The following is a 15,713-nucleotide window of genomic DNA, read 5'->3' as shown; positions in this document are numbered from 1 at the left end:
GATGATGAAAATGTGTTTTTGGACATTTTAACATGTTCTTGTGGCATTTTTTCCCAAAGATGAAGGACAATTATAAAGAACACTAAGCTCATAATTGCATTTCTGTGTATTTCTTATTCAGAATTGTTGTGAAAGTGTAGAAGATAAGGCTGCTGCTGAGGAAAACTTGCAATATTAGCGATCAATATTGTAATGACAACATGACTGGCGATAGGAAAACATCGAATACACCATTTGTATGTCACTAACAGTTTTAATGAAATAAAAGTCAGCTAAAAGAATTCTCTAATGACCCACGTCTATATTGGAGGCGACCATAACATAAAAAGGCTCCATCCGATTGGGCAAAGATGTGAAGGGCTTTTTATGGTTTTTTTAATACTCCAACCTGCCGTGAGATTGTTTTTTTTGGGGTAACCATTTACTGCAGTTTACGCCGGCTTTTGCGATGCAGGTGTCACACAGGCTGATGGCATTTTAGGGCATCTAGATGAACATTTTTTACTGTGAGTTGCAGATTTCCTGGTTTAATCCTGCTAGTTTACGTGGAATGATGACACACGTTTTTTTTTATTTCATCCTGAAGACACAGCATTTTCCTTTCAGGGTGCTTTTAATTTTACTATGATGATACTTTTGGCTCAGAAAAGAAAATCTAAAAGAGTTTCTTTGACAGTTATTTGAAAATTATTCTAAAACTTTACGGAAGAAAAGGGTTTAAGCTGCAGACATTTGGAAACAGAAAAGCTTAATTTGAAAAAAAAAAAAGATGTTCCTCGTTTAGTTTAATGTTGCAGAATTTAGAAGCTTGATGGAGTTAAAGTTCTACTCTGATCGTCTTTTGATCTCTGTTCAAAGTTCCCAGTGGTCTTTTAATGACGATGATGATGTTTTTTAGCCAAAATCCAAAAACCTGTGTTGTTTTCTGGGACATAGTTTCTGCAGAGCGGCAGAAGAGCATTAAAAATTCACCTCTAAGTTGTGGGCGGGGCCGTTGGTGGCGAGTAAGCCTGCACCCATTTCCCATGCTCTCCTGCTAGCTTACAGCCCCTCACACCCCCATCCTAACATTAGCGGTGTAACATAAACGGCAACAGTATCGGAGCTATCCGGCCGCACGGTTTAGATCCAGATTCCAGATCAGACCAGGAAAACAAAGACGTTCACGGATCTATTTGTCTGACAGTGGATGATCAGAATGGGGAGGGGCAGGGAGGTTGTGGCCCCGCCCAGCGTGTTTTCTACATTACAAATATGATCTTTTTCAACATGTTTTTTTGTCTCCTCCTGCCCTGATAATGGAAATCTGGAAGGGCCTCATCCCTCACATGTTTTCGTGTCTGTTTCAGGAAGTTCTTTGCACCTTCAAAGAAGAACTCTTTCAACGGTGATTCCAAAGTCGGAGGATGTGAAGAAGCGAGTTCTCGAACAGTGGCAGCTGCTGGATGGTGAGTTGGTCTGGAAAGCTGCTTCCAGCCTCGCGGCTTCCTCGCCTTTCAGAATCTGCGCCTCCATGTTTCCTGTCCTCCTGTAGAAATGCAGTTTTTTTTTAAATGAAAGGCGTTTTTTCCTCTCAGTCCTAGAAGCCCGGATTCAGCAGCTTCAGACCGACGTGGCTTCAGACGTCCAGCATGCAAAGGTGCATTTCGTTAAAGTTCCTCCTTTTGGAAGAGCCTTTTCATCTGGAGGGACTCACAAAGGCTCTCCTCAGGAGAAGCCGGACATTCCTAAACCGGGACAGACATCTTCCAAAGGAACCAAGAAGTCTGAGTTCAGTCGCTGGAAGGAAAAATTAAGTCAGGAGAAGAAAAACAAACTAAAGAAACAACAACACCTCCAGCAGAAGATGCAGACGAGTGTTAAAGACAAACAATCTGCAAAATCTAAAGCCAGCACCATGGCAACCGGAACGACGCATAAAACCATCTCCTCTAAGGCCAAACAGAGCAGAGAGCGTTTGAAACTATCTGAAGAGATTCAAGCTGCAGTTTCCTCAACGACTGCGTCAATAAAAGCTTCTAAGAAGAAACAGAAAGACCCGAAAAACACGGTTCCTGACAGGGACGGGAAAGGAGGCAGTGGGGAGTATGTCCGGGTCCGGGACGAACAGCTGGCAGAAGCCGAGGCGCTCGACGGGAAACTCAGCGGCCAAGCGAGCCAGCGGTCCGCCGCCGAGCGCCTGAAGCCGGACGCAGAAGGAGCTGCGTGTGGAGACATCCAGCTCAGCATCCGCTCCTACCTGGAGGCGTGCATCTTCATAGGGGACGTGGAGCGGGCGCAGCGCTTCCTGCTGAGTCAGCACAGAGTCAGGAGTCGGCGGAAGCTTCTGAACACCGGAGTTTATAACATCATGATGAGGGTTTGGGCCAAGAAGGTGAGTGACACCTCCTCACACTGGAGACCCGTCTGATATCAGCACCTTTTCTCTGGATAGGTCCTGCTGAGGTTCTGTTGGTTAACAGTAGGGCGGCACGATATGAGGAAAACTCGTGTATTACAATATCAGTGATCAATATTGCAATGACGATATATCTTGCGATGCATGAACAAATAGCAAAACAACTAAATACATAATTTCCATTTCAGTGCAACAGTTTGAACTAAATAAGAGTCAACATATTTTAAATTATACTAATATCTAACATAAAAGGGCTCCGTCTGATTGGTCAATGATGTAAAGGAGTCCATCCGATTGGTCAAATGCATAAATGGATTTATTTGATTCGTTAAATACTTCAAGCTGCCATAAGATTGTTTTAGAACATTTAAAGTAACCATTTATCTAGTTTTTTTTATATGTATATTAAACAACTTGATATCGCGATAAAGATAAATTTGCAATTTATTGTGCAGATCTTTCATACTTGGGACATTCACAACATTTCGCTTTTGTAACACAAACTTTATTTTTACCAGAGTTGATGTCCAAAAGACTGATTTCTAATGACGTCCCAGAACTTCCTGTTCGCCATGCCGGAGGGCAAACAAATGTTCACATCCACTAGCAACACATCAATACTCTGTTCAATTATTCTAAATCAGAGGCACATTATTGGTCATCGGTGTTTCCACAGCCGAAAAAATGGTGAATCAGTTTGTGGATATTATTGATTACCTGTGCTTGTGGTCCAACACAACCCCAAAGGTACTTACACGCTCCACGCTTTCTCCCTCTGTCCACGGGCTGAGGTGTCTGGGCTTTCCTTCTGAAATCCAGAACCATCTCCTTGGTCTTCTAGACGTTTAGCTGCAGCCGGTTCTCCCGACCGAGCACCACAAAGTCCTCCACCAGTGGCCTGAACCCCTCTCCTCTTCCCCTTTGACGTAGGCCTCAATAGCTGTATCATCACCTGAACACTCCTCCTCCCCAAACTGAAGGATGAACAGTCGGGCTGTTTTCTTTTACAGCACCATGTCAAAGAGTTTCTAACTCTTCCTTTCATTTACCTTCTTTTTAGTCGTGTTAATTTTGGTTTTTCTTTAGACAGTAAGGATCTATCCATTCAATGTATCGTAGATTTTGTGATAATTGCTGTTGATTTTCTCAAAATTCCTCTTCATTTGAATTTAATTGCACTGTTTCCCTCCGGCGTGGCAGGTTGGCGATTACTGATGATGTCATTGCAGCGAACCTCTAAAGTGTAAACAGGAAATGTGCTTTGCTGATAACAACGACGGAACATGAAGGTCTCTCTGAGATGTTCTTCTGCCCCCACGTGTCTCTCTGCAGGGCATGCTGAATCAAATCGGTCGTATCTTCATCCTGCTGGAAGAAGCCGGTCTGAAGCCCAACCTGGGCTCCTACTCTGCCGCTCTGGAGTGCATGGGCCGGAATCCAAACTGCTCCCCAAAAGCCATTTCAAGGTTTGACTTTGAACGCTCACAAACGTCATGAAACGTGACAACAGCGGCAATCACAGCTGAAGTTCTCCACTCCATCCACCAGTTGAGCTGTTCAATGTGAAACATTGATCTGCCACATTTTTGACTGATCGACTGGTTACAGGAGTATGTTATCATTTCACTTTGTGAATAAAAACAATTCTCACATACAGTAATTCGTTACTCAGACTAAACTAAATTTTAACTTTTCTTAGTAAAATATGGAAATTCCAAGACTAAGAAAAGCTGTTCATAGTTTGAAAAATAGAAGAAATGATGAAGAAACAAAACTGATTCATATGAATAACCCATGTTGAATTTCAACGTGATAATCAAATGTATGTTTGTTTGTTTGTTTGACCCTGCCCAAATAACAAGCATCTGATGATTTTACAAATCTGTAATTAGTTTTAAGCAAAAATAGTTTTTAAGGTAAGGGTTAAATTTTTACTGCATAGTCCCCTCTGTTCAGTTTTTATTCGTTTAAAAACTTTTTTTAATACAAGAAAAATTAAATGTAAAAATTCTTGGCAGCAGCAGTTTCCACTTTGACCAGCAGGGGTCCTGCTTTCATTGTGTTTTGAAGTGTCTCATGCTCTGCTTTGTGTGGTCTTGTTCTGAAGGGAGGGCTCTCAAGTTTCTGTAATCAGGGTTATTGTTTCATTTCACACATCGTGGTGCTTTTATTTTGTAGTAATTAATTGACTGCAGCCAAAACAAAATCCGGTGAAATTGAGACTGTTTTTCTAGTTTGACACCAGCCGACTGCGCGCCTTAGTATGAACATCAGATATCAGGTTTGTTGTTTTAAACTACAGTTTGACGTGACTCCATGCATGTTTCAGTAAAGCCTGAACATCCAGGTGTCAGTTGTGCAGGTGTCCCGTCACGCCACAGATGACCGGGCTTCAGGGTAGCTCTCATGAACCTACACTGAGTTTCTGGGACGAGGTCACTCTGGCTTCATCGCCTAACTGTGAATGTTTTAGTTTAAGATCATAATCTGAGAGTATCTGCAGATTACAACGTGACCTTCCTCAGTTTTCATCGTTTTCTTAGCCTTTTGGTGGGTTTTGAGTGTTAACTCTGACCACACCTCCTGCTCAGGAAAACTCCATCCATCTATGTTCTTCCACTTATCCCTGGGTCGCTGGGGCAGCAGTCTAAGCTAAGATTCCCAGACTTCCCTCTCCCCGGCCACTTCCTCCAGCTCCTCTTGGGGGGACCCCGAGGCGTTCCCAGGCCAGCCGAGAGACGTAGTCTCTCCAGCGTGTCCTGGGTCTTCACCAGGGTTTCCTCCCAGTGGGACATGCCCGGAACACCTCACCAGGGAGGCGTCTGGACCAGATGCCCAAACCACCTCAACTGGCCCCTCAAGGACTGAGTTTCAGAGCCCAGGCTATGAGTGGAGGTGAGCCCAACTATATCTAGCCGGTACCTCTCAACCTCTCGCACAAGCTCAGGCTCCTTCCCTCCCAGAGAGGTGACGTTCCAAGTCCCAAAAGCCAAGTTTGACCAGGGTTTGGGCCGCCTTTGACTGCCAACCCAAACCACATTGCACCGGCCCCTTTTTTAGGTCTCCTACGGGTGGTGGGCCCACGTTGTTTCTTTTGGGCTGAGCTCGACCGGCGCCTGTGGGGAGGACGAAACAACTGGGCGAAAATAACTGGGTCATTGGTTGTGCTTCTCATGAGGGGCTTCTGAACCACTCTTTGTGTGGCTCACCCAGGAAGGAACGTTTTGAAAGCTTCCTCCTCTATATTTAGAAGGAGGCCGTGTTTTTTTGTTCCTAAAGACTCATCAGCAGCTTTTTTTCCTTTTTGCTTTCATCTCTGATGCTTTTTCTGGAAACCTAACATCATTTCAGTCAGACAACTCATGCAGTAAAGAAGATGTATTTCCCTATTTCTTTTAGCTTGGCATAAGGCTCCGTTCAGATACATAAAACAAAGATCTCCATGGAAAACTTTGGGTATTAAACTACCACTAACGGAGCTCACAGGTGGAAGCCGGGGGGGAGGGTGGGGTGACGAACGCAGAGCTCGCGGAAGTGGAAGAATAGGGATTGGACCGCACACCTGGAACTTAAGTAGGACGCTGAACAGGTGAGTTAATTAGACTGAACGCCCGTGGGAAGGAGTAACCAGGTAAACGCACTGCTCGAGCTGCCTGCCTGAAATACTCCCAGGGTCGTTCACTTGATGGTTCTTCTGTCTTCAGAAAGGGCTTAAAAAACGGCCTGTAGCGGTTTCAGAGGAAGGGTTCTGCTTGGACCTGGTTCCGTTTGTGCTATGGGTCAGTCTTCACCTCCTGACTCCCAGCAATGCAGATGTGTCCTCTATAGAGGACATGAGTAAGCCGGAATATGTCCCAACCACTGCATTCTACTGGATGAACTGCTTTTTGTATCTGCAGACAAAATTTGTGGCTTTTCACTAATACAGATTGTGAAGGGGCGGGGCTCTGGGAAGTGTAGTTTTTGTGGAATAAATCAAATTGACTTGAAACTTCTTTTTTTTTCTCTGGGATTCAGGAGGTTAACACGTTTACATCCCAGTGACGGGAATCATGAAAGGAAAACACAGAGAAAATGGCTTTTTTTTCCAGACAGACATTAGTTTTGGCGTAATGTTTTTTTAAGAACTTTTTTAATTTACTTATTTCAAACTGCTTAAATATAAAATAAACTTCATAAATAGAAGTACAGCGATGAATGACCATATGCAAGTGAATGAATGGTGTTGACTCCCTTATCTATTGTTATATCACTCTTTATAACAGCTTTGAATGTTTAATGTCTTCCCTGCAGTTTTTCATATCTGAACCAGAGATGCAGGGACGTTTTTGTTCTGATGCTTTTATGAACATAGTTGATTCTCTGTCTGGATTTATGATCTCTTTAAGACAAAAGTTTTGGATGCTCTTTAGAAATTTTTTATTTTGTATTTTATACATGATTTGAAGTATTTTAAAATCAACCAGGTCTTTAAACTTTAAGAATATTAATTTATTAAACAGTGAGTTAGTTGACTCTATATAAAATAATCTGGTGATTCTTCTTCTTTTTTGAAGAAAATAAATCTGGGTTTATTGTTGTTTTGTGTGATCATAAATGGGAGGATGAAGGAACAATACAAAGTGGACAATGATGAAAAAGAACAGGTGTGGATTTAGATACCGTAGTTTCAAATGTTTGTTTCTTCCAGCTCAGTTTTTCATCTATTATTACAACAAGACATTTTATTTCCGACACACTTTCAGTTTCTTCATCATTAATCATAATTGTCTTCTAAGTGTTGGTAATTCTATATCTAAATACTATATACTTAGTCTGATTTCAATTTCAGGTTAACTTTTTAGCTGCATTTAAAAGCTCTTCCAAATTTGTATCATCTGCAAATAAAATAGTTTTCAACAGAAACTTCTTAGATATTATACAGAATAAATAACAACTGCTCCAGAACCAGACTTTTTTTGAATTTGAAGTGAAGAGAATTTCTAAATGTATTTATTTAGTTTGGGGGGGTCATAGAAGAGGATATGGAGCTGGAAAAAGGCAGGATCAGGTCTGCTCAGAGGCCTTCCTGAACCAAAACATCTGTAGGAGCTTGAGAAGGCTGTCTTTAGTAGTGACGGGCAGATCATCATCTGCAGCGCGGTCCAGTGGAAGGACAGGGGGGCGGAGCAAGAGCTGGTATGGATCAGGGTGGGTGCTGGAGTGACCTGCCTGTTCTGCTGAGGCGTGTTCCTGCTCGTCTGATGTTTCTATCCCCGTTTGAGTTCTGCAGCTAATTATTGCTGCTGAGGTTGCTCTCAGCATGGAAGTCACCTCCGCTGCATGCTTGCCTTCACTCGCCTTCACTCCTCTCCTCTCAGTTCTGCGTGCGTTCATCCTCTGCAGTGCTGCGTCCTCCAGAGCTCCATGCTCCCTGGGGTGCAGCAGAGCAATCAGCGGGCTGATTATGCTCTGTGTGCCGACCTCCCTGCCCTCTTTGTTCCTCTGGGTCCAGCTGCCAGCTCTAAGACTAATCCTGTTTTTGTTCCTGCCTCCCTCATTCGCTCCAACTATGACTACAGGCGCAAAATTGCCTTGAAATTGGACATTTTCAGCTTATCTGAAAGACGTTTTTAAGCCATCACTTGCATGCTGGTTTATTTGACGCTTCTCTAATTTCCTGATTGGAGAGCAGATCCCAGCCTGTTCCTCCCGATGCGCATCCCTGCCTCCTGGTTTCTAAGCATCTTAAAGAAGTCTGCTGTCCTCTGTGTGGTCTGGGACAAAAGGCTTTCCTTCCCTTCAGACCTCGACTCGATCGTGCTGTTCCCCTGTTGGCCTGTAGGGCGCAGTACAACCTAGTAGCCGCAAACAACGTCGAAAACATGTTTTCGGCATTTATTTTAGCTTTTGCCTCATAATGAGCCGCCAGAGAAAATGTCCCATTAATGAGAATCAGGAGCTTCATGACAGAAAAGTGATGAATTATCTAAGAGGTTTACTGATTTCATAAAGGGTTTGTGTTCTGGATCCTGCAGCCTCTTTGGACTGATTAAATAAACATGTCTCCATGTTGGCAGTGAAGGTGTCCATCAAAGCCAAGTGGTGACAGAAGGTCTGTGGATGCAAATTCATCAACGGATGATCTGGATCAGTGGATCTGAGCGCAAATCAAACAAATGCAGACAACAGAGCCGTCCCAGTTTACTTGATTAGACTTGTGACACATGAAACTCTTCAAAGTTTGACCCTACAATACCCACAATCCCAAATGTTTCAAATTTCCTTTTCAGTTCCTTAAAAAAAAAGCTACCTTTTTAAAGCAAATGGGTTTGCTTTAAAAAGTAGCGTCTTCATCCGTGACGAAACGCTGGTGGAACCGCAGCCTCTGGACCTGAAGAACCGCTTTTCCACTGACAGGTGTCTGAACCAGATGGAGGAGGATGGTCTGACCCTAGATGACCTCTTCAGCGACTGTGTGTTCCGGCGAGATGAGAAGGACATGATGCTGCAGGCCATTCGCGCTGTGGAACCAGGTTACGAGCCCCGCCCACATCTGCTAACAGATGAGTGCCCGTCACCGCTGGTTCATCACTTCTACACTCAGGTAGTGTGTGTTTGTTTTTGTATATTTGTGTGTCCACAGGCCTGCTGTAACCCTTACAGCTGTCCTTATGGCTGGATATGGGCAGTCTGCGGGTGGAAGATGGTTAAACAAGGTCGTAGACCGCTCAGTGATCCCACAGAGAGAAAATATTAGTGCACTTTTTTTTTAAGTGCGTGTAACTTTCATTATCCCTACAAAATTTGCGATACACATACCATACCCACAACAATGGTACATTCCATTTTCATGACATCCCTGGAGGTGTCCGTATGAGCCACAAGGGAACCGACACACCTGCGCTCCTCTCAAGATACAGCCACTGAAATCCACAGAACTCAGACGGGTAAATGTGATAAAAGTTTTACTCCAATGCAGTAACTGTCCGTCCAGATTTCCCCTAAAAAACAAAGAAACTAAAGCATTGAGTCCCCAATAGCAGAACCAAGACCAGTTGGATCCTTTGAGTCTACCTGAGGAATCTGTTCACCTGTACACAGATGGCTCATGGCAGCAGAAGACATTACATTTTAGATATCACACATACATTATGGTGTACAAACTAAACCCGACTTCTATTGATCAATACCAATCTAAATTAATCCCAGACAAGCCCCCAACGTTGGATCAAGATGGAAAAATCAATGAAAATCATCTCCAAAAAACCCCACAAATGCATAAACTAAAAACACATTGTTACACAAACACCTTCTGCCCTCTGAGGGTCCTGCTTGTGTTTATTCTTCTGCGTCCTTCTAGTCCTTTCTTCTCACACAGCTTTCTGAAGGGTTGGAGTGTTCCATTCTTCTCTAAAGGGGTTCTGGTGTTCTCAGTTCTGTGTCATATCGTCGACACGAGTGACCGCATTCAGCAGAGCAGATGTGTCTCTGTGGCGCCTGTAAAGGTAGCCGGTTGATGATCTGAGATGAATTGTGTGCCCCCCCACCCCCCAACCCCCTAAAAGCTGCCTGTAAGTGGTCCAGATGATAACATGCAGGCAGACAGCCTGTTCCCAGGAGGACTCGCTGTTTGCTGCAGAAGCTCCGTCTAATTAGCGCATTGCTTGTTGGGGTGAATTTTGATGAAGTTTTGTTTCCTACAAAATGCCTTTGATCTTCTTTCATCTGGTCATTGGAGATCATCTATTTCTCTTGTATTCTGTTTTTCTGGGAAATTGGCCCAAATTCCTTTCAATGACGTTGAAGTTAAGCTTTTTTTCTGCTGTAAAGTTTATGTTGGTCACATACTGTACAACATAGTCCTCCTTACTTTAGACCACATCTGGGGAGGGATGATACAGCTGGCGTCAACAAAAGACACCTCTCTGGGCTGGAAATAACATCACCATAACCTCTGTCACCTGATGTCAATCACGTTCCCGTAGCCAACAGACTCAAAGCCCCACCCCGACGTAAAAATAGGGTCGACTCTGAAAACAGTCTGAGTTGAAACTGTAAATTGAAAAACTGAAAGCAAAGAGGGAAAGAAACAATAAAAACAGTACATGTTTTAATAAAATGTTTTGTATTTCGGGACAGATTTAGAAAAACCTGAATGTTAACTTTAAAAAAAAACTGTTTCTGTTTTCTTTCCATTTTTTGCAGATCTGTACCTTCATAAAATCAATGAAAATCAAAAAGTAAAGATAGGGGTTTGATTATAGAAGAAAGTAGGAATATTAGCAATAATTGTTGATTTTAAGCAACAAATAAGCTTGCCTTGAGAGACGTAGACTATTTAAAGACTCTTTAATAAGTAAGGGGCGGCCATGGTGCAGCAGTAGCACGGTCGACCCATGATCGTAAGGTTGCAGGTTCAATTCCCGCCTTGCACGCCCATGAGTCGAAGTGTCCTTGGGCAAGACACTGAACCCCACCTTGCCTCTGGTGGTAGGCGGGCGCCTGTGTTTGGCAGCGGAGCGGCCACCAGTGTGTGAATGTGTGTGACTGGGTGAATGGGTCTGTGACTGTAAAAGCGCTTTGTAGTTGTAGGTAGAAAAGCACTATACAAGTACACGCCATTTACTTTATTGGCCTGAACCCCACCACCCCCTCCCCCCTCCTGAGGGTGATGCTGCCATGTAACTGACAGACTAGACTCTGCATTCATCTGGATTTGTGGTTCTTCTTCTGAGCATCACAGCTTCAGTTTTTCCTCTGAGGTCACACAGGTCACGGGTTCTCACACAGCTGTTTGTTTCTGCTCTGTCACCGTCTAGAGGGAACATCACAGCTACCCTAAGCTGGCTCTGAGTCAGGAGGAGCTCCTGGAGCGTTTCCAGCAGCAGCTGAGCGTGGAGCGGGCGTGCACCGTCACCATCGACTCTGTGGAGACCACTAAGCCCGTCACAGAAAACATGAGAAAAATGGTAAAGATGACCTCTGTGCTCATATTAAAGTAGCCAAATTCTTACCAAACATCTGAATCAAACTTTATTTATAAAGCACTTCTCATGCAGTAACAAAAAGGGCTTTACAGACGTAAAACAATAAAAGTGAAAATCTAAGACGCACAGAAGCCGATTATTTACATTCCGATTGATTTGATACGTTTTTTACTAACGTTATGTTTTTGATAACATCTCCATTAATTAAACATTGTTTCAGCAGCATTTGGAATTGATACCATTATTGGAGGGGTGGGTTCTGCTCCACATATGCCCCCTGTTAGAGGGGTGGATTCATACTTTGCAGAGGGTCAGTTCCCACATTTTCATGCAAAAGTAACACCAGAGATGTTTTACTTCTGCTTCTCCTGCTGCTTTTAAAGGAATTTTACTGTTTTCAATGAATCTGCCACTGACAGTATAAGTGACCCCTCCCACTCCCCCCGGCGTTCCAAACAGGAAGTACCCGCTGGTCCCAAAAAGCCGAAATCCCATAGACTTCTATTGAGAAATAACAGCTGTTACTCAGTCATTATGTTCATCAAAATAACTGTTCTTGATCTGATAAATCTTATTAACATAATTTTGCTAGTACTCGTGTTTTTTTCATGATATTTTTGCTGTAAAGTAAGTTATTCAAGTCATAAACTGACTAATCAGACGCCTCAGTAAAAATAGGCGGCCTCAAGTCGAACGTTTGAAGTGTTTGATTGACAGATTCTCCCGAGTTCCCTTTTAGTGGAAGGGGTGTGGATTTCTAACGTACTCCCTCCTGATTGGAGAGAGTGGTGGCTTTAGAAACGTAGACGGACCAATCACGGCTTACTGAGGTCGTCTGGTTCCAACATGGTGAAGGACGTTTTGCTGAAAAATGGCGACTGAATTGACTTCATTTGGATGGAACCGGAAGCGAGGCTGTGATTTATAGATTTTGGATTAACCCCAATTTAATCATTAATATCATATCTATGTATCCCCTTTTTTATGTTTTTTGTATTTTTAATTTTCTGTTATTTAAGCAATCACTTTTATTCCTTGTCTTGAATTTACTTTTTTATTTTTTAAATTTCCGTTTCTTTGTACCTTCTGACTATAATTTGTTGAACAGTTTATATAGATGTTCCAGATATTGCAAACCTCAATTTTGTCAATAAAAAATAATTCTGGATGATGTCCCACGCGATTCGTCCAGTTCTATTATACGGTCAATGGACTCTGCGGGACAAAGCCATACTTTCAAAAACACCAGACGGACGGCATCTGTTACCCCTCAGCGTGGAAGTGAGATGCTTTCTGTGCTGCAGGAGCTCTGACTTTGTGCCCTCCCCACTAAGAGACGGTGTTTGTTTCAGAGGGAGCTGCTGGCAGAGCAGCGGACACACTGGGAGAAGATCCTCCATCAGGCCCTGAGGGAGAGCAAAATGATCCTGGCAAACACCAACACCAGGGACTACAGGCTCAACCTCTACCCCTATCTGTGTCTGCTGGAGGACGGGGAGTATGTGGACATCATGATACAGGTAACGTCGGGGGGCCTGTTTAGTCCATTAGTATGTCCAGACGGTTCCTACACAGCCCTCACTGATGGAGAAGCAGACAAATGTCTTTGCTTCAAAGATCTCTGGCTCCTGATCGTATTGATCTTAACCCTAGATCACCATTGCCAGGTGATTTTCACCTGGGCAAAACTATTTACATGACTTTCAAAATGTGGCGTGTCTAGGAGTCTGTCCCTCACCAGGGAAGTGTCACACGTCCCAGGAATGGATGGACCAAAGACTAAGTTTGTAGGATCATTTTATTATTTTTTAAGAATTCTTGGTTCTCAAATTCCTAAATTTTCAGTAATTATTGAGCATGTTTTTAGGAACTTACTATTTTTTTCTTTTTCATTTTGTCACACATAGCGCAAGATAAAAGAAAACCACTCTAATGTATTATGTGTTGTCATGTTTTGACCTATTTTTCATGACCAATACATTTTGTTGGGTATATTATATTGGGTAAAAATTCCCCGGAGAAGGTTATGGTGTAACTTTTATAGTGAAAGTGTTCTAGGGTTAAGTAAAAACTAGGACTACAGGCTCAACCTGTCACGTGTCAAGGAGTCCGTGCCTTCAGATTACACTTCCTGATTTGTGCTGGGTTTTCTTTCCTCCTTTAGGTTGATTTTAGGTCAGATTTTCTGCATTTAAAAAAACCCCACATGAATAGAACCTTCTGAACAAAATTAAATCAAAATGAAGTAAAGCTATGAGCCGCGTTGTTATGTCCTGCAGGCGCTAACCGCCCTCACTGCCCCCCATTACCCCCTTCTTACTTACCCTTTAACAAAAGGTTTTTATTCCCAAGATTGTGCGAAAATGGGAAAATCGCCTAATTTCACAATTTGCCAAAAAAATAAATGGCCAGCAAGCTCTAGGTTCTGTGGCCATCCCATAATCTTTTTCATCGGGTATTAGGTGTGTAAATTTTGGGGATTTTGTGGTGGGGATAATTTTTTTATTTATTTTTTTGCTCAAAGGCAGAGAAAGAACTGAATTTAAAAAATAAAATCTGGTCCTTCAGTCTAGAACGGCTGCTGCTGCTCCTGCGGGACAGAATGAAATACAGTTACCATTGTTATCACAACCCTTTAGAAACCATGATCTGCCTTATGGCACACGTGTGTGTGACCCTTCTGTCATGTTTGTCCAGAGTGTGGCCAATATGCCCCCCAGTGGAGAGTCGCTGAAGGTTTTGGCGCGTGACCTGGGGCACCGGGTCTACACCAAGTACTGTGTCCGGCAAAAGTTCGAGAACCAGGCGGTGGAGAAACTAGGAAGCATCTACAGTGCTTATACTGAGCTGCTGGCTAAAGACACCAAGGTGAGAAGAAGCAAACCAGATCTTTGCCAAATCTCTACAACCAAACCAAAGATATGCCTTTAAATTTAAAGCAGGACTAAGACTCAGAGGTCGTAGGTCCCTGAGAGGCTGAAGGTCCTTTACCTTTGTCCTAGTCCTTCTGGTGGGGTAGGGTTTCTCTTCTAGACCCTTTTCCTCATGGTCTCCCAAGACTTATTCTCCTTCCAATCAGTCTGACGTGAAAGTCTCTCCTGAACTCAGCCATGCCTGAGGAGGTGAACGCCGTGCCGCTCCTGTGTTGCAGGTCTCCCGCGTCCTCCCCAGGGAGCAGTGGACCAGGCTGCAGATGGAGCAGAGCTCGGGCCCCTCCCTGCAGGGAGACGACACCAGCTGGCCCCACATCGTCACTCTGGAGCTCGGCACCCACCTGGTGGACATCATGGTGAAGAACCTGAAGATCAACAGTGACATCCTGAACCCGTCCCAGGACCGGAAGCTCATCCCCATCCTTTACCACATGTACACCTTTCGCAGCACCCGGCAGGTACTGTTGCTGCTCAGGATGTTCCGTGGAGTTCATTTCCACACACACTGAACGGGTTTTCTGTCCTGGTAACAGGATTTATAGGGGTCTGGATTTTCATCTGGGATGACATTAAGGAACTTCAGGATGTTTTTTTCAATAATTATAAAGATTCAGAGCAAAAAAAACTGAGGAAAGCACATTTTAACCCTTGTGCTATCCTAAGCACTTTAACGTTGGGAGTGGGGTCATCTAGACCCACTAAACAGTGCGCTGAACCTTTATTCCTCAATGATTTGTGATCTTCACTGGTGTCCATGGATTACATGAAATCTTTCCACCTTTATCCACCTTTGTCATGGTAGGGAGAACACGTCAATGTAAGGGTGGGGTCATTGTGACCCCACAAGATAGTACAAGGGTTAAAAATACTTGATTTTAGTTTCTCTGTGATAAATTTACACAAATCCGCTCAAACGTTTTCTTGCTTAACTATGATGAGGCTTTGAGCTCTTCAGCATCTCAGCGTGACGCTCCAAAGAGGCATAGCAATGTGTAGGCTGAATCCTTTGTACTGGACCCCGATTGGCTGACTGATTTACAGGAGGACTGGTGGGGCATGCTGGGAGAAAAGAGGTGGACTTACCTAAGAGTTCAGTGTAAACTGACAGTCAATCATTAGGACCTTGTTTATTTATTTTTCCTTCATGGCGTAGAGCCTCTGTGTCTACTGAGGGGGTCCTAATGATTTTTCAGCCCAGCTTGAGAGTCTGGCTCATCGAAGCAACGCCAAGGTGATTCTGTCAGGTCACTGCCAGCGGATGCAGACCTTCCTCCACTTAAAGCTGGAATTTCCCAGTTAAACTGTTTTCTGTGGTTACAGATTCTTCTGGGTCACATCTGGACCTACAGAACTGTTTTTAGTTTGGGTACCTTAAAGTTTAGCCTAAAATAAATGGATAGTTCAATTTAGATT

At 43.5% G+C, this 15,713-nt stretch overlaps 1 protein-coding gene across 1 annotated transcript in view; it reads left to right on the top strand.

Moving 5' to 3' along the window:
* polrmt (RNA polymerase mitochondrial) overlaps positions 1-15,713 on the top strand; it is a 33,604-nt gene that overhangs the window by 759 nt on the left and 17,132 nt on the right. The window contains exons 2-9 of the mRNA XM_023954091.1: positions 1,350-1,448; positions 1,578-2,374; positions 3,731-3,864; positions 8,798-8,984; positions 11,200-11,349; positions 12,720-12,887; positions 14,065-14,235; positions 14,519-14,758. Of these exons, the coding sequence (XP_023809859.1) occupies positions 1,350-1,448; positions 1,578-2,374; positions 3,731-3,864; positions 8,798-8,984; positions 11,200-11,349; positions 12,720-12,887; positions 14,065-14,235; positions 14,519-14,758 (1,946 nt within the window). The remainder of the gene's footprint in view (positions 1-1,349; positions 1,449-1,577; positions 2,375-3,730; positions 3,865-8,797; positions 8,985-11,199; positions 11,350-12,719; positions 12,888-14,064; positions 14,236-14,518; positions 14,759-15,713) is intronic.

The sequence above is a fragment of the Oryzias latipes genome, chromosome 4, assembly GCF_002234675.1.
Source record: "Oryzias latipes chromosome 4, ASM223467v1".
In the NCBI taxonomy this organism is placed as follows: domain Eukaryota; kingdom Metazoa; phylum Chordata; class Actinopteri; order Beloniformes; family Adrianichthyidae; genus Oryzias; species Oryzias latipes.
This window is presented reverse-complemented; position numbering and strand designations above follow the sequence as displayed.